The following is a 26,194-nucleotide window of genomic DNA, read 5'->3' on the forward strand; positions in this document are numbered from 1 at the left end:
AAGGCCTTTTGGCGATGCCTCGACCGGAGCCTTCGGTAACGGGGTAATTGGTGTCGGGGGCAGTGTTCTCAGGATTTGCCCCGGTGGGATCTCGTCGTCGGAGTCAGAGTAGTCCTCGACGGTGACGATCTCTAGGTCCGAATCCGGAGCTTCTGGAAGTTCTTGGTCATCATCTAAGATGTTGTCTGGTTCCGGTGCCTGTCGCTGCATCTCTTGCCTAGCGGCCCGTCGAATCCGTATGGTTGTCTTCGACCGGAATTGGGCACAGGCTGCGCAGGTTTTTTACTTATGGTCTGGAGAAAGGCACTTGTTGCATACTGAGTGCTTGTCAGTATGCGGGAACTTTGAGTGGCATTGTGGGCACCTTTTGAACGACTGGGGATGCTGCAGATCTTTGGACTGGGGTGAATGTGTGACATTGATCCACATTCTGTCCATCATCTGTTTTGTTTGCAAATTCCGCCATAAGTGCGCTGGGGATGCTCAGACGTGGGTCCCAGGCACTCCACACCACTGGAGGCAAGCTAGCCGGGCTGATGAGAGGTGTTACCTCGAAACCGGTCCGGTCCTCGGATGCTTGATTCCGTTCTGGGAAGGACATGGCTTTTGTAGTTCGGACTGGACTGTTCCCATGGGGCACAGGGTCAGAGCTGATTTGCATATCGCCATTGTCTAACCCAGGGTGGTGTGGAGTGCAAAAAAACGATGGATAAGGGCCCAGATCTTTGGACTGGGGTGAATGTGTGACATTGATCCACATTCTGTCCATCACCTGTTTTGTTTGCACCTTTTGAACGATAGCAGGCCCACGTTGCGTCGAAAAGGCCCAACGGCCCGCGTCGACAACCGGTTCGAGATGGAAAGCTTGATCGAGTCGAGGATGGAGAGGATGCCCATGCGCACTGTAGTCCAGGGGAGGAGTCACCTATCTCGTGATACTTCGAAGACTCTTCCAGGACAACAAGGTGCAATCATCCGGACCAAACAGTAGGCGGTGATCTATGCACAGATATGAATTCAGCAGCCCACATGCCTCGAACAGATAATACGGAACAGATAAAGGTAGGCGGGTGGGCGTGTGTAACTCTGCAGCTCTACATGCCAAGAACAGATGCATACAGGTAAGTAGCATTTTCCGTTCGAGGCATATGAGCTGCAGATTACACACTGTTGCATAGATTATATAGTAGTCCCCTCCGTTAGCGGCAACCACCAGTATCTGTTGCAGTAGTTTAAATAGTGTTTTGAGTACAGCTTGGCCCACAGTAGCTTGTTTAGTTTGCACATCTACACAATAGTATTTTGTGAATGTGTGAGGTGTAGACCATGTAGCTGCTTTCAGATGTCATCTAAGGGAATGAGCCCTAAAAATGCCATTGAAGCCCCAATCTTTCTTTTAGAGTGGGCTTTAGAAGGAACATATAACGTACGTATAGCTTTCTGGTTGCAAATTTGTATACATTTGACAATCCACCTAGCTATCCCAGATTTTGATATAGGGTTGCCTTTGTGTGGTGGTGTGAAAGACACAAAAAGTTGTTCCGTCTTACGAAAGAGTTGTGGTCTCAATGTAGTATAGCAATGCTCTTTTGACATCTAAGGTATGAAGTGCTCTTTCTGAGACTATTTGTGGCTGTGAGAAAAATACGGGCAGTTCCACAGATTGATTGAGGTGGAAGGGAGAAACGACTTTAGGAAGGAATTTAGGATAATTTCGGAGAACAACCTTATTATGATACATCTGCAGGAAAGGTTCCTGAATGGTTAGTGCTTATAATTCACTAACTCTTCGTAGAGAAGTAATAGCTACTAGGAAAGCAACTTTCCATGATAAGAATTGCAGCTCACATTTATGTAAAGGTTCAAAGAGAGGTCCCATTAGCCGTGTGAGAACAATGTTTAAATTCCACACAGGTGTAGGTGGTGCTCTGGGAGGAATTATTTTTTTATGGCCTTCCATAAAGGCTTTTATAGCAGGTACTCTGAAAAGTGATGGATGCTATCTATTTTGTAGATATGCTGCCAAGGCAGCAAGATGCAGTCTAATAGATGTGTAGGCTAAGTTACATATTTGGCGGTGTAGTAAGTAGCCTATGATGTGTTGAAAAGACACATCTAGGGGATTGATATTGCTGTTGTGGCAATATATTACAAAGCGTTTCCACTTGGCTGCAGAGCACGCTCTAGTGGTTGGATGTCTAGCTTCTTTAATGATGTTCATACAGTCAGGAGGAAGGTTAGGGTAACCGAATTCCAGGACCTCAGGAGCCAGATTGCAAGGTTGAGCTGAGCGGGGTACTCTCCATGGTTTTGGGTTAAGAGGCGTGGAGATAGGTATAGCTTTTAGTGCGGTACTACGGAAAGTTTCAGCAATGTGGTGTAACACGATTGTCTGGCCCAAGTCGAAGGAACTAGAATGAGGGTTGGGGAATATTGCTGTTTGCGCACTACTAGAGGAATGAGTGGGAGAGGCGGAAAAGCATACGCAAATCTGCCTGACCAGTTTTCCATATCGCATTGCCTTTGGACAGTGGGTGTGGATATCTGGCGGCTAGGCTTGGGCATTTGGCATTTTTGTGGGTGGCAAAGAGGTCTATCTGAGGTTGTCCTCACATCTGAAAGAATGGTTGAAGAACTTATGGATTAAGTTCCCACTCGTGGATCTATTGTGTCTGGCGGCTTAACAGATCTGCCATGGTGTTTTGTACCCCTGGAACATGTTGGGCTAAGAGGAAAATGTTCTGAGGTATCGCCCACCGCCATATGCTCTGTGCTAGCTGAGAGAGTTGCAGAGTGTGTGTCCAGTCTTCTTTCTATATGTAGTACATGGCTGTCATGTTGTCTGTGCGGACTAATACAGTCTTGCCAGACATTTGCTAATGGAATGCTTTTAAGGCTAGGAATATGGCTAGTAACTCCAGGTGGTTGATGTGGAGTAACTTGTGGTGTCTACCTGCCCTGCATGGTGTGTTGCAGTAGGTGAGCTCCCCAGCCGGAGAGCGATGCGTCCGCTGTCAAGACTATCTGAGGAACTGACTCTAGGAACGGTCGCCCATTGGAAAGGTTTTTGGTGTTCCACCACTGCAGAGTGCGGGGAGAACGACCGTTCACCAACACTAGATCTGTTGACTGACCTTGAGCCTGGTTCCATTGTCGTGCTAAGCACTCTTGAAGGTCACGCATTTGGAGTCTTGCATGAGGCAGTATGAATATGCAGAGGCCATAATCCCTATGAGTTGCATGAACACTCAAGCTGGAAGGGAGTGTTCTGGTCTAAATTTTGTGAGAAGAGCTTGCATGTTTGCTATTCTGACAGGAGAGGGATAAGCTTCTGAGGTGTTTATTGTGGCGCCAAGGTATTGTTGTATATTGGACAGTTGCAGATGAGACTTGGTGTGGTTTACTGTGAACCCCAGGTCGTCTAGAAGTTTGATAGTGGCATGAGTGTGTTGTACACACTGGCTGTATGAGCTGGCTTTTATGAGACAGTCGTCGATATATGGAAAGATGTGAATGTGCTGTCTTCTTAAGTGTGTTGCCACTACTGTTAGGCACTTGGTAAACACTTGTGGTGCTGTTGTGGCTCCGAATGGGAGTACTTTGAATTGATAGGGCTGTCTGTCTATTACAAACCTTAGATACTCCCTGTGAGCGTTGTAAATGGGAACGTGGAAGTAGGCGTCCTTGAGATCTAGGGTAGCAAGGAAGTCGTTTTGTGAAAGGAGAGGAAGGACCTGTTGAAGTGTGACCAAATGGTCTGACTGTATGTATATGTTTAGGGGTCTGATGTCTAGAATAGGCCTTAGAGAGCAGCCCTTCTTTGATATAAGAAAGTACAGGTAGTAAACTCCCTTGTTTTGTTGGTGCAGGGGAACTGGTTCAATTGCATTATTTTGTAAGAGGGATAGTACCTCCTGCTTTAGCAGTAACAAATGCTCCTGTGATATTGGACGCTGTTTGGGCGGTATGTTTGTGGGGGTAGATGTTAGTTCGAGACAGTAACCTGCTTGAATTATTTGTCGCACCGACCTGTCTGATGTGATGTTGGTCCAGACAGGAAGGAATTGTTGAAGTCTTCCCCCAACTGGAGTGGAATGGTGTGCGGGAAGTGGAGGGAAGTCATTGGGTAGGGGTGGAGGCAGATCTGGAGTTGTTAGTTTTACCTCTGCCTTTGTTATTGTTACCCCTTTGACCACCTCTTTAATAGCCCCTAGTAAAGGTGAATTGGCTAGGGGGTTTGTAAGAAGTGGAGGGGCTATCTGAGGAGTAGCCTCTGGTGGTGGCTCTGTAGGATGAGCGACGAAAGGAGCATCTAGAAGCTTGCTCCCATAGATTTAGCTGTGCCTGTATCCTTTTTCATTTTCTCAAGGGATATGTCAACATTAGGGCCAAATAGTGTGAGAAGTTAGCCTGGCATATGATGTCCACTAGTTCTAGTGGGCACCTTGTACCAGTCTACTCGACCCTCATTGATGGTGGTTGTAAAGTCAACCTTATAGAAAGCTATTCTAGTGGTAGCATGAACCAGCAGTCTTCAGGCTAAGACTTCAGTAGGCGAGTTAAGCAAGTTGTTTTACCATATATAATCCCTTGAATACCGAATGAAAGGACACCACACAAGGAATATAGCAAATATATATGTATTTAATCTAAACACAACCCCTCTGCACTCTTTATGAGGTCAGAGGTAAAAATACAATACAAGTCACACAGTTAATATACAATAAGTTGCACAGTATACGTTATGCCCTAGGGGCCTCACAAACCATATACTAAGAAAGTGGTATAAGTACCACATTAGAGAGTTAGAAAGCCAACCTAAGGCCTGTAGAATCGCTGGGGCTACACTAAACAACCAAAGGTTAGGAAGTAGGAGACCCACAGGAGCCGCGTGCAGTGTCTAAACACAAAGTTCCCATTGACTTTCTATGGAGTTCGTAAAAGTTACAAAGTTATAGTTTAAGGACACTTCCGGATGGACTAGGATGGAACCCTTTTAAACTAGGACAGTTTGAGAGTCAAGACCCACGGGAGCACCGGAGTACTCGTGTTACCTCACCCAGGGAAGCCGGGTGCATAGGTACCTTTTCGTGTCTGGTTTCGTCGTCATTTTCTATGGAGAGCTGCAAAGAAGTGCTGCAGGCGACCAGAGGAAAAGTGTCCAGGTGGATCCAAGGGTGGATCAGAGATGTAAAGAACCTGAAAGCAGAGGGGACAGAGTCTGGGTCACTAGCCAGTGACCAGGAAGGTACCAGGAAGAAACCAGGCGATGTCAGGTATTTGAAGGTGAAGAAGGTGAGTTTATCTCTTCAGCCACGAGGTCCAGGAGGCATCGACGATGACCAGGAGCTGGATTCGAGCTGTCCCACGATGGATCTAGATGACTGCAGCGCTGGTATCCGGATTGGACCCAACAAGCCTTGGCAACCGCAACCCACGCAGGAAGTCGAGATTGGCTCCGTTGCAGACCAGCAAGGTCTGTGGCGCTTCTCCTCTTTAGGGAAGCTGGAGCAAGCCTGGAGCAACCAGGATCGCAAGTTAGATTCAAGATGGCGTCTTCAGGGGGCTCACTAGCCAACAGGCAAGGAGCCGGGAAGACGGGTCGAGCACAAATGTAAAGGCGGGGCCCACAGGACACTCGCGGAGTGTGGGGGCCTGAGCTTCGGTTCAAATTATGCTCGGGGCTGGGGCTTCTCGTACCCCAATGCACAACTTACTGAGGCTTCAGGAAAGGAGTGCAGGTAGCAAAATGCAGGATATCCAAGATGTCTGATCCCACGTCTCTCGTGTCCGCCACGGGTCTCAGCTTTGCTGTGGATCGGGTCAGAGAAGTCTGGAAGTCCAGTTCTTGAGTCGCCGAGTCTTTGGGTTCCGACAGGAGCCTTGAAACTGCAGACCGGCAAAGTTGCTGTTGGTGCCTGTTTGCACAGGGTGGTCACTCCTTGACCACAAGGGAAATGTCTTCCGTCTTCCAATCAGAATGGAATGTCGAAGGTCCAAGATGTGTCTTACTAAGATTTGTCCAGGATAATCCAAAGTCCCAGGGACACAGCTCCTATACTTATACTAAGAAAGGGGGCTGGATTACCTGACTAGGTCCTTCCTATGGGTGGACCTGAGAAGGGGGTGGTTACACCCCTTTCCCTTTGTACAGTTTCGCGCCAGAGCTGGGGCTTGAGTGCCCCAGCAACTGGTTTGAACCGGGCTATGCATGGAGCACCTTGTGTGCCCCAGGCAGTGTCTAGATGCATTCACTGAATGCAGCCCTCCCTGCCCAAATACACAAAACCCCTGTCTGGGGAGGTGCTGGCACCTCCCTGGACAGGAAACCTAATGTCCAGGCTGCCCTTGCTGGAGTTTCCCCCAGCAAAAGGAGGTCAGACTCGTGTCTGTGGCAGCAGCATCTATTTTGTGATGCTGAGGCTCTGTTTAACTTTAACCGGGTAACGCAGTAACTTATATGTCTGTTCCATCTAAAAGGGTGGAATGCTACCCCCTGCCGCCAGAATTGGCAGAGGGGGGTAGTATTCCAAAGTGTTTGACACCTTACACAACATGTTTTGATAAAGCCAAACCAAAGTTAGCATTAAACGCGAGGATTATAATGCACTTAAGAGTATATGGTATGGCTATATCATAGAACAGGTGTAAGGAGATGGTTCCGAAAGCTGCAGAGGGGCTCAGCTCATGCTAGGGCACTCTCTCACATAAAACCAAGCACTCTGCCTCCAGGATTGTCGAGGCCTACCATAGGAGTGGCTTATAGGTGTATATGTGTCTATATGTAAAGGTAGATATAGGTATACTATATCTAAGTAAGGGGTGATTACACCACCTTACCCAGGCTGTGTGAACAGACCTGTGGTGTCAGTTTGGAAGGCAAACCAGGGATGGCACAATACATGCTGCAGCCCCTGGTAGGCCTAGGATGCACCTATGCCCTGGGTACCTATGGTACACTATACAGGGGCTCACAAGGATGACCCAGTAACCAATCTGGTATGTACCTAAGGTACATGGAGTCCATTTTATAGAGAAAGCAGATAGTCTGGGGCCCTGAAGAGCAGGGTACTAGGCCAATTAAGTTGAAAACCAGCAAAACACCAGGAAAAAAGTTGGGGTAACCATATAGTCAGATTCCACCTTCCTACAAATAGGTGTTGCTCATAAAATGGTTGATTGAGGATGGAACTCTGAACTTCAGGTTTGAAACCTGAAATACATAGCCAGGCATGCTTACGCAAAAGGACAGTGGTGTTAATTGTCCTTGAAGCAGTATCTGCTGCATCTAGGGCACAACGGATGGAGGTATTGGTGATAGTTTTACCTTCCTGTATGAGTTAATTGGCCCTATTTTTTGTATTTGTCTGGGAGGTGCTGCATTATGGATTCCAGCTCAACATAATGTGCCCCGTCATACCTTGCTAACAGTGCTTGAGTATTGGTGATGCGCAATATGTTTGCAGCCTGTGACCCTGTTTGTTTGCCAGAGGCGTGAAGGAGTTTAGACAAGGGAGTCTAGTGGTGCGGGGCCTCTAATGTAGACTGGATCTGTAGGGGCAGCCTTATACTTTTTCTCGATCCGGGGGTTGAGGACTCGAGCCCTGACTGGATCTTTAAATACTTCTGGTGCATGCTTAATGACCCCGTTAAGCATGGGTAGAATGGAAGTGGACCTTTGTGTGGTGTCGAAAGTGTCCGGGGGTCGGCTGACTCGAGCCCGAATCGCCTGAAGGGTTAGTAGGCTTCTTTACCGAGCCCGAAGGCGGGATATGGGAAGCAGTCTCTCGGTGTGCACCCGGGCTCGAAGGCGAAGGTGTGACCGAAGCCTTTTTCGAGGGTGTCGAGGTCGACGTGTGTACTTACGACCCGCTGTGCCGGAGTGATGTCCTCGATGTCTGAGTCCTCGACTTCGGAGTCGCTGACGCCTTCACCGGCCCGTTCCTGTTCTGGGACGTCGGCGCCCTCTTGAAAGATGTCGTTGGGGATCGAAGATGACGATCGAGCCATGGTCCGACGAGCTCGTCGGTCCGAATTGTCTTTTTGGAGCAGAAGGAGGCGCAAGCTGAACAGTCCCTGGCCTCGTGCTCCGGCGAGATGCAAAGATTGCACACCTCATGGAGATCGGTGTGGGGAAACTTCGACCCACATTGAGGACACTTCTTGAATGGCGTCCTTTCCATGAGCTAGAAGATGAGGCCTAGGAAGGTCAGAAGGCCTTCGTTGGCGCCCGGAATCGAAGACGTCAAAGTTGTTGAGACTTGCATTGATAGGGGAACACGTTTGAGACAATACCATCGAAATGGGTGAAGGATTGTGCGCCAAAAGTAGAATCGTTTCACACTAGAGCGCAGGAAACACATCCTAGCCCGATGGCGGAAAAAAACTATCTGAGGATGGAGCCGATGCCCATGCCCATGCGCAATGTGATCCAAAGGAGGAGTCACCTATCTGGTGACTTCCAAAGAACTTTTCAGGACAAAAACAAGTGCAAACATAGGGGCCCAACACTAGATGGCGATCTATGCAACAGTGTGCAATCTGCAGCTCATATGCCTCGAATACAACCTTAGAGGCGGTCCCATATAAACAACATCAAGGAAAAGCACTTCCTCTTTCTTCGCTGCTCAGCAGCCAGATAAGTGCTTTTTCTTGATATAGTTTTACCTACTCTTGTAAGCTTACTTAGCTGGCCTTGTATTATCACACTTATTTAAGTGGCTTTGGTTTTATAGACTATGGGTCCGACTGTGCTTGCTTGTGAGCCGCTTGCAGGAGCTCCGGATCGATAACCAGGCGGCTGGCGCAGTCGACCTCCTCCTCTGTACAGCCGTAATCACGGTGCATTAGCTATAAGGAGACACGCCTGGCTGATATCAGGGGTGGTCTCCCTCCAGCAGCGCTCTAAACTCTTCAATTGCGCAGGAGAGCCCGTGTGGTGCACCATGGTCCCAGATAGGGGGCAGGGCACGTGCGTGCAGCTCTGAGGAAGGAGGGGGTTTCCCCTCTCACATTCCTCGGCGCGTCGCATAATTTCCTTCAGAGGCAGTGATCATTTCAGCACGTGTTTGAGGCAATGCGGTTGTTTTTTCCTGTAATGTCAGCAGTTAGGGTTGCTTTTCCTGGCATTAGCTCTAGTACGTGGTTAGACTGTGGACAAGTTTTTTTAGTGTGTGCAGTGCCTAGTTTTACGGGAGACAACAGGCCTTGATCCATTCAACAAACAAGCCTTGGTATATTCAATTGCACTCCCATTCAGTGTCTGTGGCTCAATATCATTTTTATCCGTTTCCTACCTGAACATGGCAGGTGAGTTTGGTGATTGGGAACCAGTGGATGAGGAGCGTTCGTTTGTCCTCGTCTACGTGGAATTGATGGATGCCATTGACGCATCCCTGGAGAGGGCGGTCTCCTCTGCTCTAGAACCCTTGAGCCATTGCATTATAGAGCTCAGTCAGGCGAACCGTGATACCAATTTCAGAAGAAGACTGGACAGTACCCAGTTCTGGCGCAAAATGGTCCTCCGAGGGCAGAGGCAAAGCCAAGGTATGTGCCAGTGTCCCTAAGACCGCTACCTATTCAGATGCCTTGGAGAAGCTGCGCCAGTCCTTTCTCAAGCAGCGCCTGGATGAGGCCGCACAAGAGGATTCCCAGCTGGGTGATACCCCTGAGAACGATGTCTGCCCCCAGAAAGGAGCGGAGGACAATACAGGGAATATCAAAGACCCAAATGGGGAGTTTGATAATGACCCAGGCACCCGGAAGGTGGCGCCAAGATCCCCGGCTGGATGCTCCTCAGAACCACGACTCCCCAGATATCTCAGGTATGCTTAACCCTGAAAACATACCTCTCCCACTCTGCGGATTGGATATGGGTGCCTGCTGTGGCGTCTTACGTGGCCAGCCACATTAGGAAGCCTATGGATCATAAGGTGCGCGGCTACCTAAAGATAGAATCAACGGCCCATCCCTGGCGAATAAAGTGGCTTATACCCCAGAGATTGAAGCCAGTATGGCAACATTCATCACAAAATGTATCAAAGACCCTAAAAAAGGTTTGGGCCACTCTTGGCGGTCTTACCAGGATAAAGTCCTGGACATCCTGGGGCCTCTTACCAAATTCTGGATATGGCAGTGGATGCCAGGGAGACAGGCCACATGATTGTGCCCAACCCGAGAGAATCACAGGGTCAAAGTGCCCTCTGTTTTCTTGGAAATACCAATTGTGCATTATATACTGAGCATTGACGCTTCTTGTTGATTAAGGTGGAGCCCAGACATGGAGAATTAGCCACCATGGAGGCTGGTCCAGTGGCAAAAGGGGGCCTCTTTTGAGAGCAGGTCATAAAATATTGTGCCTGTTTTGTCAACACCTTCTCCTCCCCAGGTGAAGCACAGCAATCTATTAAGAAAGTATTCAGCCAACAACGTTGAGGGGGGGCCGGTAGAGGGCGCTCCTCCGGCTGTTCATTAAACTCCAACCCCACAGGCTCCAGACAAAGCGTTCCATGCAATGGCAGGACCCGAGAAGCTTGGAGAGTTCTATCCCTCACGAAGCCGTGAAAGAGGACGTGGCTGAAAAGGCAACTTCACGGAGCCAGCAACGCACCAGGTGGATCCCCCAGAAAAGAATATCCCTTCTTTTTTTCAAACCAGAGGGGGAAGTGGGGGGGGGGGGGTGAAGGGGGGCGAGGGGAGGGAACGCGGTGGTTCGGCCACCAATGGGCATCCATTACACTTGATGCATGGGTACTACAAACTGAAACCCGATTTCATGTAGAGTATAGAGTTCCACAGGACACCACACCAACTTTCATGACACCGTCGAATAGTTTTCTCACAGAAGGGAACACAGGTGGTGGACAGGGAGGTGCCAGGCCTTATATGAAAAGGGCAGTAAAATCGTATGATCCTTCACCCCAAAGGGTTTCTCAACAACATCTTTCTAGTCGATAAGAAAGACAGGTTCAGACCAGTGAGCAACGTGGGAGATTTCAATCAACAGGTGGTGTACCGCTATTTCAAAATTGAGTCTGTGCATATTTTACGAGATGTTTTACTGCCAGACGACTGGATGGTACAGCTCGATTTAAAGGACGCCTAACTGACAAAAACAATATTTCCCTCCCTACAGACTGTTTCTCCAGTTTCAGTGCGAAGGGCACATTTACGAGTTCACCTGTCTGTCGTTCAGTCTGTCTTCGGCGCCTTGGTGCTTCATCAAGCTGCTGAAGCCAGCCATGGAATGGCTCCGAGCACAGGGCATTTATCTCAAAGTTAGTCAACTCCAAATGACTCAATCCCCATTGCAGGAATTAGGCTTCATCTTGAGCGATCTGAAGTCAGAATACGTGCCAGCACAACGCATGAAGTTCCTAGGGTTCGAAGTCAATAGCGTGCGGCAATGCCTGCGGTTATCCCAACAGGAGATACATTTGATGCGCAGAGAACTATGGTTGCACGTAGGCGAGAGAAACCTTTTCCCTACACTACCTGGCTCCGATCGTGGGACTTCGGTCGTACTCGATTCCTGCAATCTTTCCAGGCCTGTTGCATAACTTGGCTCTATAGTGCCTGAAGACAACACACCCACATCGGGGAACGACATATACGCAGGAGATTTCCCTTTCCTCGGAAGCTACCACAGAACTCCTTCGGTGGCTCAAACATATGCAAGCTTGGAATGGGAGCGCCATTTTCGGTCAGCTACAGATCTGGTGATCGAATTGGATGCCAGTTGATTCGTTTGGGGTGCCCATTGCAGGGATATCACCACAGGCAGTCATGGGTCAGCATACAAGGAGTCTCTCCACATCAATTGCTTGGAACTCCTGGCCTGATCCTTCGAGATTCGGAGCCTGCAGCCAACAGGGTGTCCTGCGCCATTTTGCTATCTGACTGCAGAGACATTATCTCTGCAGTCAGATATTTAAATAAGTTGGGGGGCATTGCATCCAAGATATTGGCAGATTTGGCCAAAGATTTCTGGAATTATTGCCTGACTCACAACATATCTGTCACAGCGGAATACCTGCCAGGGAGTCTCAATCAGACTGTGGAATGGCAATCCAGACCTCTTCAGGACTACGGTGCCTGGAAACTGGATCCCTCGTTTTTGTGAGTCTGATGGCTCGATGGGGCCCATGTCAGGTGGACCACTTTGTGTTGCCCCTCAACTACTAGATTTCTTGGTTTTTCAGTTGGCATCGGATCCCCTTGCGCAAGTGACAGGTGCCTTTTTGCAAGAGCCTGTTTCCAGGATATGCGTTTTCCCCATTTTCCATGATACTTAGACTCACAGCATTTGTCAGGCAGCAGATGGCGTTAGCGATCTTTTTGACGCCCTGTTGAAAATTTCAAGTTTGGTTTCCAGTTTTTCAGGAACTTTTTATGGATTTTCCTATCCAGCTTCCCTTGACCACCCCATCTGCTGACTAACTCGAGCGGCGGGTTGCACCCTCTGGTTCAGGAGGGAACCCTCAATCTCATGGGGTGGAAGATTACAGGGTATGCTGGTAAATGCCAGGCTTTTCGGCGAGTGATTCCTCCCTTATTAGGAAAGCGTAGGCAGAATCTACGGTCAAACGATATAGATCTGCATGTTATCAGTGGTCGCATTGGGGTTTGTGACAGGGTTTGGATCCCGTGGGGGCAGATATAGTGCACAGAGCCCATTATCTGTTAGAATTAGTCGACAAAGGGTTGGCTCATCAGTCTACAAGGTCCTTACAAGGTCTATCCACTCTCTCTCAGGCCACTGCTATGGAGCAATGGCTTTCTTCAGGTTGTGACTCCATTGCCCCACTGAAGCGGGTCACTTCTAAGCGGGAGAAGGATGCCAACTTGTGGTTCAACGAGGATCTCAAGACTACCAAACTAACAGTGCGCTTAGCGTGCCTGGAGGAGGAACTACTGTCCCTTACTCCGATCTGAGTTTATTAATATTCTGGCTCAATATAAAAAGGCTATCTTGGCTGCCAAAACAGCCTACTTTTCCTCAAAGGTTCTTGCAGCTGAGAATCAACCAAGGGAAATTTTCTCGATTGTGCATAATCTGGCATTCTCCGACAGGACATCTCTGAAGCCCACCCCCTCCCAGGAACTTTGCCATTCCTTAAATAATTACTTCATTGAGAAGATTGCTATTATCAAAGCCAACATTCCCCCACCTCCCCCTACTTTTGTTGACCCTCAGTGTCCTCCCCTAAGGGACAACTCGATGCCCTCCTTCCCTTGACCAAGGAATCTCTGACTTCGATAATTCCCCTTGTCAAATCTGGTTCCCCATTAGACTCTTGCCCTGCGCACATCCTCCGCCATATTTTTACTACTTGTCCAGACCCCCCTCTCCACTTCCTTAACAGTTCTCTTTCTCAGGGGGTTGTAACCAATTCACTGAAAACAGCAGTCATTGTTCCCATCCTAAAGAAGCCTGGCGCTGACCCCTCGGTCCCCGCCAATTATCGCCCCATCTCCCTCCTGCCATTTCTGGCCAAAGTGCTCGAACGTCATGTCACCTGTTCTTTGAGCTCTTTTGTGGAGGAGTATGGGGTCCTGGCCCCTCGCCAGGCCGGTTTCCGCCCCGCACACTCTACGGAGTCCGTAGTACTCTCAGTCCTTGACAACCTCAGGGAGGGAATGGATACTAATCAGACCCAGGCTTTGGTCCTCCTCGATCTCTCAGCCGCCTTTGACACGGTTGACCACACCATCTTGCTTTCATGTCAAGGCGGCGGGGATCGGGGGTACCGCCCTGGTATGGTTGTCCTCCTTCCTGAGGGACCGCACCCAGGCTGTTCGCCTGGGTGACTTTTCTGCGGACTTCCGGAGAGTTCAGTGCGGGGTCCCCCAAGGTTCCTGCCTCTCACCTCTTTTATTTAACCTTTATATTGCCCCTCTTATTTTTTCACTGCAGCAAATGGAGGTCAGCGTATACAATTATGCGGATGACCTCCAACTTGTCTTCAATCTGTCTTCTTCCCCTGCTTTTATCCTAAATTTCCAGTCTATTATGATTTATATCCGGGACTGGATGAACCACAACCATCTGAAACTCAACCCAGACAAGACTGAGCTGGTGTTGACGGGTGGTTCATCCAGTCCCTGGTCCTCACTTTTTTGGCCCCCATCCCTAGGTCCCCCACCGGTCCCTTCTACCTCAGTTAAAACATTAGGCATTAAACTCAATTCCCAGCTCACATTTCACTCCCAAGTTAGTTCTGTGGTGTCCTCTTCCTTTTTGTCACTACGCACCATTCGCAAGGTATCCCGCTTCTTTTCCTTTGATGCCTTGAAATTTATCACCTTGGCAATGGTTATCTCCCGCCTGGATTATGGCAACGCTCTATATGCAGGTATACCTGCGTATAGTTTAAGGCGTCTGCAGTTGATCCAGAACCAGGCGGCGCGCCTGGTGTTCAATTTGCCAAAATCTCACCACGTAACTCCCCTCCTCAAGTCCCTACATTGGCTCCCTGTCTGTGAACGTGTCCAGTTTAAGCTTGCTTCCATCATCTTTCAAGCTCGACTGGGCACGGCTCCGGCTTTCATTTCATCAGAGATCATTCCCTATGTCCCTACTAGGGAACTGCGCTCATCTACTCAATCCCTTCTTACAGTCTCTCGTTTCCGGAGGAAGAAATGGGGAGGATCGAAATTCGCGACCCTCGCACCAGTCCTCTGGAATTCCCTACCTCTAGAGCTTAGAGCCTCACCTCTCTACCCTCAATTCCGAAAACAGCTCAAAGCTTATTTATTTACTAAATCCTTTAACTAGTTCACTTGCTGTTTCTGTCTTCCTTCCTACTTAATTTCTGTCATTCCCACCCAGGGGGTCTGTCTGTTGCAGCGCCATGAAACCGCTGGTTAAAGTGCGCTATACAAATAATTTTAAACTCAAACTATCAATGCAAGTAGGTCAGCAATTTTGGAGTGACAAATACCCATACATGAGGTTCTCGTAGGAGAACATCCATTGGTCTGTAGATTGTTGGTGTATCCAGCTTTTTTTTCCTTCAGGGGCAGTTAATGTAGTACTAAGAATATTGCAATCTACGCAAGATAATTCTTACTTTTCACAGAAGGAACTCAAAGGTAAGCTAGCGGTCCTTCTTTGTCTTCTTTTGTAAACGGTTGTCAGATGTACGAGCCCTGGAAATCTCTTTGCAGCCCTGGAAATCTCTTTGCGCAAGTTCACCTCAGAGGGGGGTGTCATTTACAATTACTCAAAGAACAAAGTCTAACACCAGAGTAGTCCATGATCTGTCTTTTACAGGTCACCCTGAATTATGCGTGGTCCGATGTCTCCGGGCGTACGAGTCAATGACTGAAGAATATCGCCCTCCTGGTGTGTCAGATCTCATTCCACCAGGGGAGCTATGACTTTGAAAGCGTTTACCTTAGGGATTCATCCGGGGGACATTCTCAGAGCAGCAGATTGGTCCTCAAACTCCACTTTTAAGGCTTTCTACTTCATGCCTGTCACGGCATGGTTTCTCTGGTTGTTGATCAGCTTTGAACTAGCATAATCTGAGCCTCCTGTCCGGACATAGAATATTACATTTCCTATCTACCTTGAAGGAAAGTTTCAATTCTATTAAGGACACAGAGGCAAGGATTATGCCCCCCCCCCCGGTTTGGTCATAGACTTCCTTACCCTATCAGGACTTACAGGAGTCTATATGTTGGGAAAGTATATCGGGTTTCAGAGAGTTATCAGTAAGACTTACTATGAGCTACAAATGTCTTGATAATTGATTGGTTGGCTATCAATGTTAAACTTGACTTCTCTTTAACTTGTGTTACTGCCCAAAAATTGTTGAATGTGGTCATAGATTATGTCTGACACGGAATACTTTCGTTGTTTCACAGGGTCGGATCATAAGCAAGACTATTGATAGAAAAGCGGGATGATGCGTATTTCGCCCAAAGGAAGAGGAAGTGGTGTTCCTTGATGTTTTTTATATGACGCTGCCTATATGGTTGTTTTTTTCTCCTCATTACAAAGACTCATGGGATTTGTAGTCATTTTTATTTAATATGTTGTTAAGGCTGCTGAGCAGTAATTAAAGGAAGAGATGAGCATAGTCATCAGTGATTAAATATGCAACCTCATAAGCAGTGCACCACGGCGGTGCAAGTTACATTTAGGTAATTTACATATAACTAGTGATTTTCCGGTGTTTGCATTTTTAAAACAGCAGGTTTTTATTATTAGAAAACCTGTGTATAGCTCCACTTTAAACTTAGTTTTCCTCAGTGTATATACATACACACATTCCATTAAAAAAAAAGTTTGAGGACTTACAGATGCATTTCAAACTCGCATATACTCAATTTTTTATTTTTTTTTTTTTTTTTTTTTTGAAACATTTGTAAAGCGCGAACGAAGGCCCGAGGGCATCTCGGCGCTAAAAAACTGCTATGTTTAACCCAGGGAGCCAGAAAGTACGAAGGTTAAAGAGGATCAGAGGTTAAAAAGCCAGGTTTTAAGATTTTTTCGAAAGGACCTGAGAGAGGTGCTGGCCTTAATTGAATATGGAAGTGTATTCCACAATTTCGGTGCGGCTACTAGGAACCGCCTATCACCCCAATTGACAGTTTTGGTTCGGGGTACCGCCAGATCAGAAGAATTGGAGGAGCGCAGTGTTCTTGATGGGCAGTAGGGAATTAAATTTTGAGTGAAGAACACTGGTCCGACATTATGTAAGGCCTTGTATGTCAAACATAGTGCCTTGAACTTTATCCTCTTTTTCACTGGGAGCCAGTGAAGTCGCCTTAAAGTTGGTGAGACCGATTGGTATTTAGTGATACGCCCTAGGAGCCTTGCAGCGGCATTCTGGATGGCCTGCATTTTAGCTAGCACTCTCTCCTGGGCACCTAGAAACAGGGCGTTACAGTAATCTAGGGTGGAGAGAACCAGGGCGCTTACCAATGTTTTGGCATGATGCTCAGGTAAAAAGGGCAGAATTTTTTTTTATAAGCCGGAGTTTGTAAAAGGCAGAGGAAGAGATCTGGTTAGCATGAGGCAGGAAGTTCAGACGGTTGTCAAACAGTACACCCAAGTTCCTGACCTTGTCGACCGGATCTGGAGGCTGGCCCATAGACGACGGCCACCATAAGGGGGACCAGTCTGGGGAAAGATTGCCGAAAATTACAACCTCTGATTTTTCAGAGTTCAATTTCAGGCAATTATGGCCCATCCAACTGCCTATTGCCTGCATACCTTGGTTAAGCATGTTCGCTTTTTGTGGCCCATCGTTCTTAACAGCTAGGATCAATTGGGTGTCATCTGCGTAGGACGTTAGGCTCATCCCAAATGCCCTGATGACTTTGGCAAGGTCCGACACATAAATGTTAAAAAGTGTCGGACTAAGGGATGAGCCCTGAGGAACTCCACATGGTAAAGACAGTGGGGAAGACTCGAAAGGTCCCACAGTGACAACCTGGGTCCTATTAGCCAGGAAGGAGGCAATCAGATTTTTTGCGTTGCCTCGAAAACCTATGCTCTCGACACGGTCGACCAAGGTGGTATGGTCGACCGTGTCGAAGGCCGCCGATAGGTCCAGTAGGATCAGGATGGCAGAGCCCCCTGCATCCCGGATAGATCTAATATCATCTGCCGCCTTGACCAGAGCGGTCTCTGTCCCATGGCATCGGCGGAAACCAAACTGCGATTCGTCGAGCCTTTTGTTCTCCTCGATAAAGAGGGAGAGTTGGGTGTTCATGATTTTTTCCACCACTTTCGCTAAAAATGGCAGACTGGCAATGGGCCGGTAGCTTTTAAGTTCCTCTTTATCGAGGGAAGGTTTCTTCAGAAGCGGTTTTATGAGTGTTTTCTTTAGGGTGTCCGGGTAGATGCCTGTGGAAAACATGGAGTTACAGATCTCGGTTATGAATGGGAGAACTGTGTCCATCATAGGCCGCAGAACCTTCAGAGGACATGGGTCCAAAGCTGACCCAGATTTAATAGAGGATATGATGTTGAGTACCTGAAGGCAGGTCACCTCTCTGAACTGCTGAAAAATTGGTCCTTCAGGCTGGGTAAAGGCCTCATGGGCGCTAATTGCGGTGTTAGCAAAGTTTCGATAAATGTCATCCACTTTGCTGAAAAAAAAACTAGACAATGCGTCACAGAGGGTTTGGGAAGGGGGGGGTGTAAGATCCACAGAAGAGCCAGCTAACTGTCTGGTAGTCTCAAATAGACATTTATTTGAGTTCTGTGCATTTTCTATTCTGTAACAATAATATCTTTTCTTAGCGTCTGTAATAAGATTTTTGTATATTGTTACCGACTCTTTGTAGAGAGATTTGGACTCCTGGGAATAATCCTTACGCCAGTGTCTCTCTCTGTTCCGGCACTGTTGTTTTTGGGTGCGTAGTTCATCCGTGTACCATGGGGCCGAGGGGGTCACTCTATTGCGTGACCGCTGTTTGACTTGAACCAGATCTCTGGCTGCTGAACTGACCCAGTGGTAAAATTGAGAGGTGGCGGTATTAGGGTCAGTGGATAACAAAGGAGTTGTATCTGTGAGCAGATTTTTTAAGCTGCATTCATCTATGTTATCCCAAGCCAAGTATGTTTGATGAGGGTTACCGTTAGATTTATTAATCGGGAGATCATAAATTTGTAGCGATGAAAGAATAAGATGGTGGTCAGACCATGTTAGAGGCAGTATTTTTGTAACTTGAAAGCCAGTGGCATTTGAAAAAATGCCATCTAACATATGTACTTCATACATATTTACAAGTCCGACATGCAGCTGGCATCTTATTGATCGGAACTCTTGGATCTACTTAATATAGTCCGCTGGAGGCCCAGCTGATGGTGTGGTGTACCTAAGCCAGGCTTCTTCTTTGAATAGCTCGGGAGCTACTAGTAGCTCTCCAGCTACCTGGAAGTAGCTCACCTGTGTGCAGCTAAGCCCACTAAATCAGAACATTTTGCTTGGTTGATTTCATAAAAGTATTTTGAAACTTTAAAAAGGTGTATTCAAGGCGGGGGGCGTGGCTTGACGGGCGATGATGGCGGTCGCAGCTTAGTAGAGCACCCGCCGGCCCGAACTTACTTTAGACATTTATCCTGGCCCCCGAGCCCGCAGAAGATCCCTGGTGAGTCTTGCTGACCCCGGAGTGTGTCCTGTTCTCTCCGGTGACGGGATCCCGCGATTCTGTCTCCGCCGGGACCCTGAGGCGCCGACGGCGGAGTGTGGCCTGGTGGCTGGCCGCGAGCCGGGGACCTCGATTTTGGTGACGCCGTGTGGCGGCTGTCGGAGCGCGGCTGAGGGTGCCATCTGTGGTGCGGATCCCGGACGTCCCTGCAGCGCTTGGACCCTGAGCCCGTGGTTGGTGCCGGGCGGGCGCCGTCGGTCCGTGAGTGGGCCCTGATTCCTCCGGTGCCGGGTTCTAGCGGCTCCATTCCCTCTGGGACCCTGCGGCGCTGACGGCGGTCGGCGGCCTGGTAGCTGGCTGTGGGCCGGGGACCTCGATTCTGGGACAGCCGAGAGGTGGCAGTGGGCGCGCCGCTGCGAGTGGCGTCGACACTGGTGGCCAGGTGGGTTTTGGGGTACTGGGTGTTCGGGTTGGGAGGGTGGGACCACACATGTCTTTGGCTTTTGATTTTGTTGCTTTGTGGGGTGCGCCAGGGTGGGGCGGGGGCCGGATGCTGGACACTGTCTTGATTATGGCTGATACTACGACTGTACCTCCTCAAAAGACCCTGCGTGTTGTGACGTGGAATGTGAGGGGTATTCTGGACAAAATCAAGCGTGGGGCTGTGCTGCGTTGGGGGAAAAGAGAGATGGTAGATGTGCTGCTGCTTCAAGAGACTCACATGCTGGGCTCTAAGGCCCTTAGCCTCCAGAGGTTCGGGTTTCAGCAGGTGTACCATGCGGGTTTTACAAGGGGTTCTAGGGGGGTGGCTATCTTAGTACACCGCAGGTTGGCTTATGTGCATGACAAGCAGTGGATTGATCCTCAGGGCCGATATATCTTCATCAAAGGCCGGTTGGGTACTGAACAGGTGGTTTTTGGTAGCGTATATGCCCCCCCCCTCTGCAGTGGGCTTTGTCTGAGCGGCTATTCGCGCTGTGGGATGAGATTCCGGAGGTCCTAACCATGGTGGGGGGTGACTGGAACGAGGTTATGGATGTAGGCCTGGATCGTCTGAGGCGGGTGCCTGTGGTGTCGGATCCCCCCCCCACTATTGCTCCCACCAAATTGCGTGCGACTGCGAGTGGCCTGGGCTGGGTTGATGTATGGCGGCACTTTCATCCTGCTGTGCGTGAATTCACATATGTGTCGGCGGTGCATGGGTCCTTCTCGAGACTGGACTATCTGTTTGTGCCGGGTGCCTGTCTGAGTCGGGTCAAAGATGCTATGATACTCCCCAGAGGCCTGTCTGATCACTCCCCCGTCCTAGCTACCATGACCCTCCCCTCCACGAGACAGCCGTTTCGATGGCGGATGTCCTCTTGGCAGTTGCAGCGGCCTGAGTATGTGCATCACCTGCGTGAGGCGATTGATCATTTCTGGCGCGAGAACTTGGTTGGAGATGTGAGTGCAGTGGTGGTGTGGGAGGCGCTGAAACCCACGATTCGGGGCGTGGATATAGCTTGGTGCGTGGCTGCTCGACGAAAACATCGGGAGGCCATTGTGACCGCCGCGGCCCGCGTGGAGGAGCTGGAGCAGCGTGGCCGGCTTGGGAGCGACGAGGGCATTGTGAGGCAGCTCTTGCAGGCCCAGCAAGCATACGCCTCTGTTCTTTATGAGGAAGCCCGGCAGGCGTGGCTCGCCACGCGCAGCAGGGTGTATCAGTGGGGCGACAAGTCCTGTACTATGCTGCACAGATTGTGCCAGGCGACCTTCCAGCCCCTAGTGTTGCCGGGCCTTACGGCAGATGACGGTTCGGTCATGACCGACCCGGACTTGCTGGCGGCTAGCTTTGCCCGTTATTACGAGGCGCAATACGCTCCCCGGGATCATTTAGAGGCGAGCGAGATTTCCGCGTATCTTGACGACCTACTACCGCAAGCCGTCCCCGATGAGACCAGAACCGCACTGGACGCCCCGCTTACGGCTGAGGAGCTCGGAGAGGCCCTTGGTCAACTGAATACGGGTAAGGCGCCCGGCCCGAGTGGCTACCCAAGTGAATTCTACAAAAAGTTTCACGTCCAGCTGGGGCCCCACTATCGCTGTGCTCTGGAGGAGGCGCGGGCTCGGGGAGAGCTGCCACCAGATTGGCGACATGCGGAAATCGTGGTATTTTTGAAGCCGGGCAGGGCACCGGACCGGCATGACTCGTACAGGCCGATTTCCCTCCTCAACATTGAGGCCAAGGTTCTGGCTAAGGCCTTGGCAAACCGCCTCCTGCCCCACGTTGCTGACCTAGTCCACCCCGATCAGGCTGGATTCATGCCTCGCAGGGCCACTCGACATAATATTCGGCGGGCGCAGGCGGCGGTGGATGCTATGGGTGCTAGAGATGAACAGGCGGCACTCCTCCTAGCGGACATGGACCGGGCCTTTGATTCGGTGAGCTGGGCATATCTGTTCACACTGTTGGCCCGCCTCAACCTGGGGCCGGTCTTCCTGTCGTACATTCGTCTCCTCTACACCAACGTTACGGCCTCGGTCCGCGTGGCCGGTGCTACCTCTGGGCGCTTCCATGTGGGTCGTGGTACTCGGCAGGGTTGCCCGCTGTCCCCGTACCTGTTTGCCCTCGCCATGGAACCTCTGGCGTCGCGGATACGTGCGGATGACCGGTTGCGCGGTTTCGTCTGGAATGAGGATCTGGTGGATAGGATTGCACTGTATGCGGATGACGTCCTCCTCTTCCTTACGGATCTACGGCGATCAGGTCCCCGAGTTCTGGAAATCATGCGGGAGTTTGGCGGGGTCTCGGGCCTTCACCTTAACCTGAATAAATCGACCCTGTGGGTGCTGGGCGGTGGTGTGGTTGCTGACCCCTGGGCCGCTGAGCTGCGAGTGGCCTCGGATGGCCTAAAGTATCTAGGAGTTTTTCTCTCGGAGTCGCGGGCCGTGGCCTGGGCGCGTGGAGTCTTGCCGGTGTGGGAGCGGGTTCAGGCGGATGTCAAGACATGGGCTAGAATGCCGCTTACTATCTTTGGGAGATCGGCCATCTTCAAGATGGTGGCGCTTCCGCGGCTCCTGTACCAAATCCAGAACTTCCCATACCCCATTGGCCTGGAGTGGTTCCGTCAGGTTAACTCAGTGCTGGGCCGCTTCCTGTGGGGTGGTGGTGCGGCCAGAGTGGCGTTGAAGACGTGCTTTCTGTCCACATACAGTGGTGGCCTGGCCACCTCGGACCTCCTCTCTTACTACCAGGCTTCCCACCTGCTGGTCCTAAATGAATGGTGGTATGGTGATAGAAGAGATCCGGCTTATGCCCTGGAACGGTTGCTCATGGGCGACCGCACGCTCCACACAATTCTTTATTCCGCTCGCTTACGCCGTGCATTGCCATCGGTCACCGGAGTGGTCTTTGCGGTGTGGCGACAGTCATTGCGCCGCATGGGATGGTGGGGCAGGTTGACGGCTGAGACGCCGCTTTGGCACAATGGTTTGCTCCCGGAGCTGGCGGCCCTAACCGGGTTTGAGGGTTGGGAGACCATTGGGATTACTCAGCTGGGCCAGGTTGTGTCGGGCACCACCCTCAAATCCTTCGAGGAGCTCCGTGCAGAGTTCCAAATGCCTCAGTCCCAGTTCTTCCGCTACCTACAGCTGCGGCATGCCCTCGCCCCGAGCATCGCCGGTCTCGACTCCCTGCCGGAATTTAGTCCAGTAGAGGCCAAGGTATTTATGGGGGACCTGGGGGACAGGAAGGTCTCTAGGATCTACCAGACACTTGTAATTCATTGCTCCTCCACCCTACACTCCCTTCGGGAGGCGTGGGAGGTGGATGTGGGCCCCCTTGATGAAGACGATTGGAGGGAGGCACTGGAATCCCCACGTGGAACCGCCATTGCGATCCGGCTCCGGCTAATTCAATTCAAATATCTGCATCGTGCCTATTATACCCGTGAGCGGTTGTGGAAGGCTGGGTTGATTGCGTCCTCGGAATGCCTGCGCTGTGGAGTGGTGCCTGCCTCTCTGGTGCATATGGTGTGGTCGTGTGGCCGATTGACTGGGTTCTGGAGGGGCGTGTGGAGTTGTCTGGCTGAGGTCCTGGGCTGGGATCTTCCCCGTACCCACCGGCTGGGCCTCTTGCATATCATGGAAGGGATTGGTGGTAATGTTTATAAGCGCCACATGTTGCTATTGGGGCTGGTCGTGGCTAAGCGGGACCTGGCCCGAGCGTGGAAGTCAGTGAGGGCTCCCCCCTTGTCGGCGTGGAAGGCTGGGCTGGATTATTTCATGGGTCTGGAGGGGCCGATCTTTGAGGCGAGGGGGTGCCCGCGCAAACACTACAAAATTTGGAAGCGTTGGGCCGACTACCGTGGTCTGTACTTGGACCCCCCGGCGGAGCAGGAGGAGGACATTTGATCGCAGTGACAATCTTGGCCCGCAGCAGTAACGCCCTGGTGGAATTACACCCACATATTTCTCTTCCCTGTTGCTATATTTACACGTGTGGTAGGGGGGGTTGGGGGGGGTTCTTAGAATGGGGGGGGGGGTAGCGTTGGGGGTTAGGGTAGGGTGTTGGGGAATTTCTATACTAAGCCTATTCCGAATCTGCTTTATTATTTGCTGCCTGTGTAATTGCTATATTGATTTTGTTGTGGTGTTCTCGATGTGTGGAGATGCCACATTTGTGATGATCATTTGCTTAATAAAATTGGTTGTGAAAAAAAAAAAGGTGTATTCAAGATGAAAATGTGGGTATTTCAGAACTCATAAGCTAATGTTTGGAGAAAAATTAGATTTCCAAAATGTATCTGATTTACATCAGTGTTGGTAAACCTGCCTGCAGCACTGAGGTGATTACTGCTGGCCTTCTTGCATGTGGGGCCTCACTAATGTAAACTTGTCTGACGTGATCATCCTTACAACACAGTAGTTCGGGATGATTAACCAAAAAGGTTAGAGATCCCTGACCTAAGCTGTACCATCGCTCAAACAATGCGCCTGAGAGGTTAGCACCCCTGAATCAAAAAGGGGAGGGATGGTTAGAACCTCTGGATGATGTTGACAGGAGGAAAGTGTATATGGCCCCACATAAAAAAGCAATATCCACTAGGCTCCTGCTAATTCAGTTGCGCTACCTACACATGACTTACCTCACATTACGACACTTGTGGCGTTCTGGAAAGCTTCCTGATCCCAGATGCTTTCAGTGAAACCACCCAGACGCAAACTTGTTTCATATGACATAACTCTGCCCTAACATTGATCAATGCTGGGCCTAGTGTTCGCAACAGGAGGAACCTGTTTACTCGGCCAGAGGGGGACGCAAGGAGCATGTTAGTATATGGGGCAAGTGGTGGGAGTATTTTGTTCTGATTACGGTGGGTGGTGCAGTTTCGTGGCTGGGAATATGGCAATGGGAAAGGGCTAGGGGCAGGGGATGGCTGCAGTCAAAGCAGTTCTTGTATACAAGTCTGTTTGCAACAATAAAAAAATTAAAAATTGGTTATAAATAAAACGAAATTGAAGTGAGTTAAGATTGTTTTATGCCTTTAAAGTGGCTTCGTCATAAAAACTAAAATATCAGTTTGTAAAGTTATGAAATTCCAAAGCTAAGGGGCTACTTTCATCCACTGTCCCAAACCCACCATAGCAAGTGAGCCATTACTGCCTTTTACCTTTAATTTCTCTAGACATTGCGGATTGAGATGTGTTTGAGAAATATTCATTATGTTTATTAGCGTGCAAAAGGTATGATGGTCTCCTTAATTATCAGAACTGACACAACGGAGCAGAGCATCTAACTACAGGTGTTCAACTCAACACCCAAAGTATTAAATGGTTGCTGTAATTTCTTCTCCACTGTCTCATTCGTAAAAGGCACCTCTCTCCTTAATTTAAATGAGTATCGGGAAACATATCAAACATGCCTTTCAGAAAGCATGACTCCACTGTTGAGCTCAGATTTGCCTTCAAAATGTGCCACTAAAGACTAAATTATTGCTAAATGAAAAATCATTTAAAAGCGACATATCCTTTACAGCAAGTGCCACCGCTTTCTCGTTTGCATCCAAGACCTGAATTTTCCATTTTAATCAGTCATGTTTCCGGTTAACGGATTGCCACTTGTGATTGAGCAGGACCCCTATGGTTTCTCGCCAGGAAGATATAAATAAATGACTGTACAGGTGAACTGTAAAATATGTCTTGAAAACCTGTCTTGACTTCTCCGAGATACACTCCACACAACAGCAAAATAACGTACCTGAACTGTGGGACTCAGCACAATAGAAATATTCTGGATGTTCATTTTGGTTTCCAGTTCTTTTGCGATTACGTGGTCCATGTGCACAATGAGCCAGGACACAAGATAGTAATTGCACTCAGGTAAGTCCTTCAGTAGGCGTTGGCACTCCTGCACCCTCTCGCTGTCGGTGCTTTTCCCACAAGCCTCCTCGAAGCGCGGCATCAGCTCTTTGGTCAGCACGTTCTCTGGCAGCTCCCGCAAGTACTGCTTCAGCAAACTCGCCACCGTGTTGGGTTCATAGTCATCGAGGTTTGGGGACTCTTCTCGATCATAGCTTGCTTTCAACTCATCCACCTTAGATTTTATACCTTGAAATGAAAGTTTGACCATTGTATGAATTAAGCAGTAGAAATAATTCAAAAGAGCAATGGCCTATTTATGGTCATTTAAGCATGCACTGGCCACCAAAGACACCTTCCAATTTTCATTCCTACCTTCCCTACAAAGGCAATTAATCAATAATAAAGGTTCGGGGACAGTAAACAAACAGTGATATATCATTAGTATCCTGCAATATTCAGGAGATTCAAGCACAAGAATAAAAACAGACAGATTATTTTAAAAGGCCCCATTTTGGGTCATAGTTTCAAACTTTGCTCACCATTAGTACGACGGAAACTTTGAGCTAAAAGAAGAGTGGGAGTTGTATTCCAAGCAAAACTAAACGTTTATTTTGTGCAGGATTAATGTAGTTGCAACAAACCAGAAACAGACTACACCAACATAACATCTACATATAGAAGCTACATTGAAACAGGAGAATCTCCAATCAAATTTCCACAGAGAAATTTGAAGGCAGGCACT

General features: G+C 49.3%; 1 protein-coding gene across 1 annotated transcript in view; it reads right to left on the bottom strand.

Annotated features, from left to right (window-relative positions):
• Positions 1-26,194, bottom strand: part of RALBP1 (ralA binding protein 1) — a 272,192-nt gene that overhangs the window by 132,145 nt on the left and 113,853 nt on the right. Inside the window, exon 4 of the mRNA XM_086964942.1 lies at positions 25,349-25,698. Coding sequence (XP_086821068.1) covers positions 25,349-25,698 — 350 coding nt within the window. The remainder of the gene's footprint in view (positions 1-25,348; positions 25,699-26,194) is intronic.

This window comes from Lissotriton vulgaris, chromosome 4_1 (assembly GCF_964263255.1).
Source record: "Lissotriton vulgaris chromosome 4_1, aLisVul1.2, whole genome shotgun sequence".
Lineage (NCBI taxonomy): Eukaryota > Metazoa > Chordata > Amphibia > Caudata > Salamandridae > Lissotriton > Lissotriton vulgaris.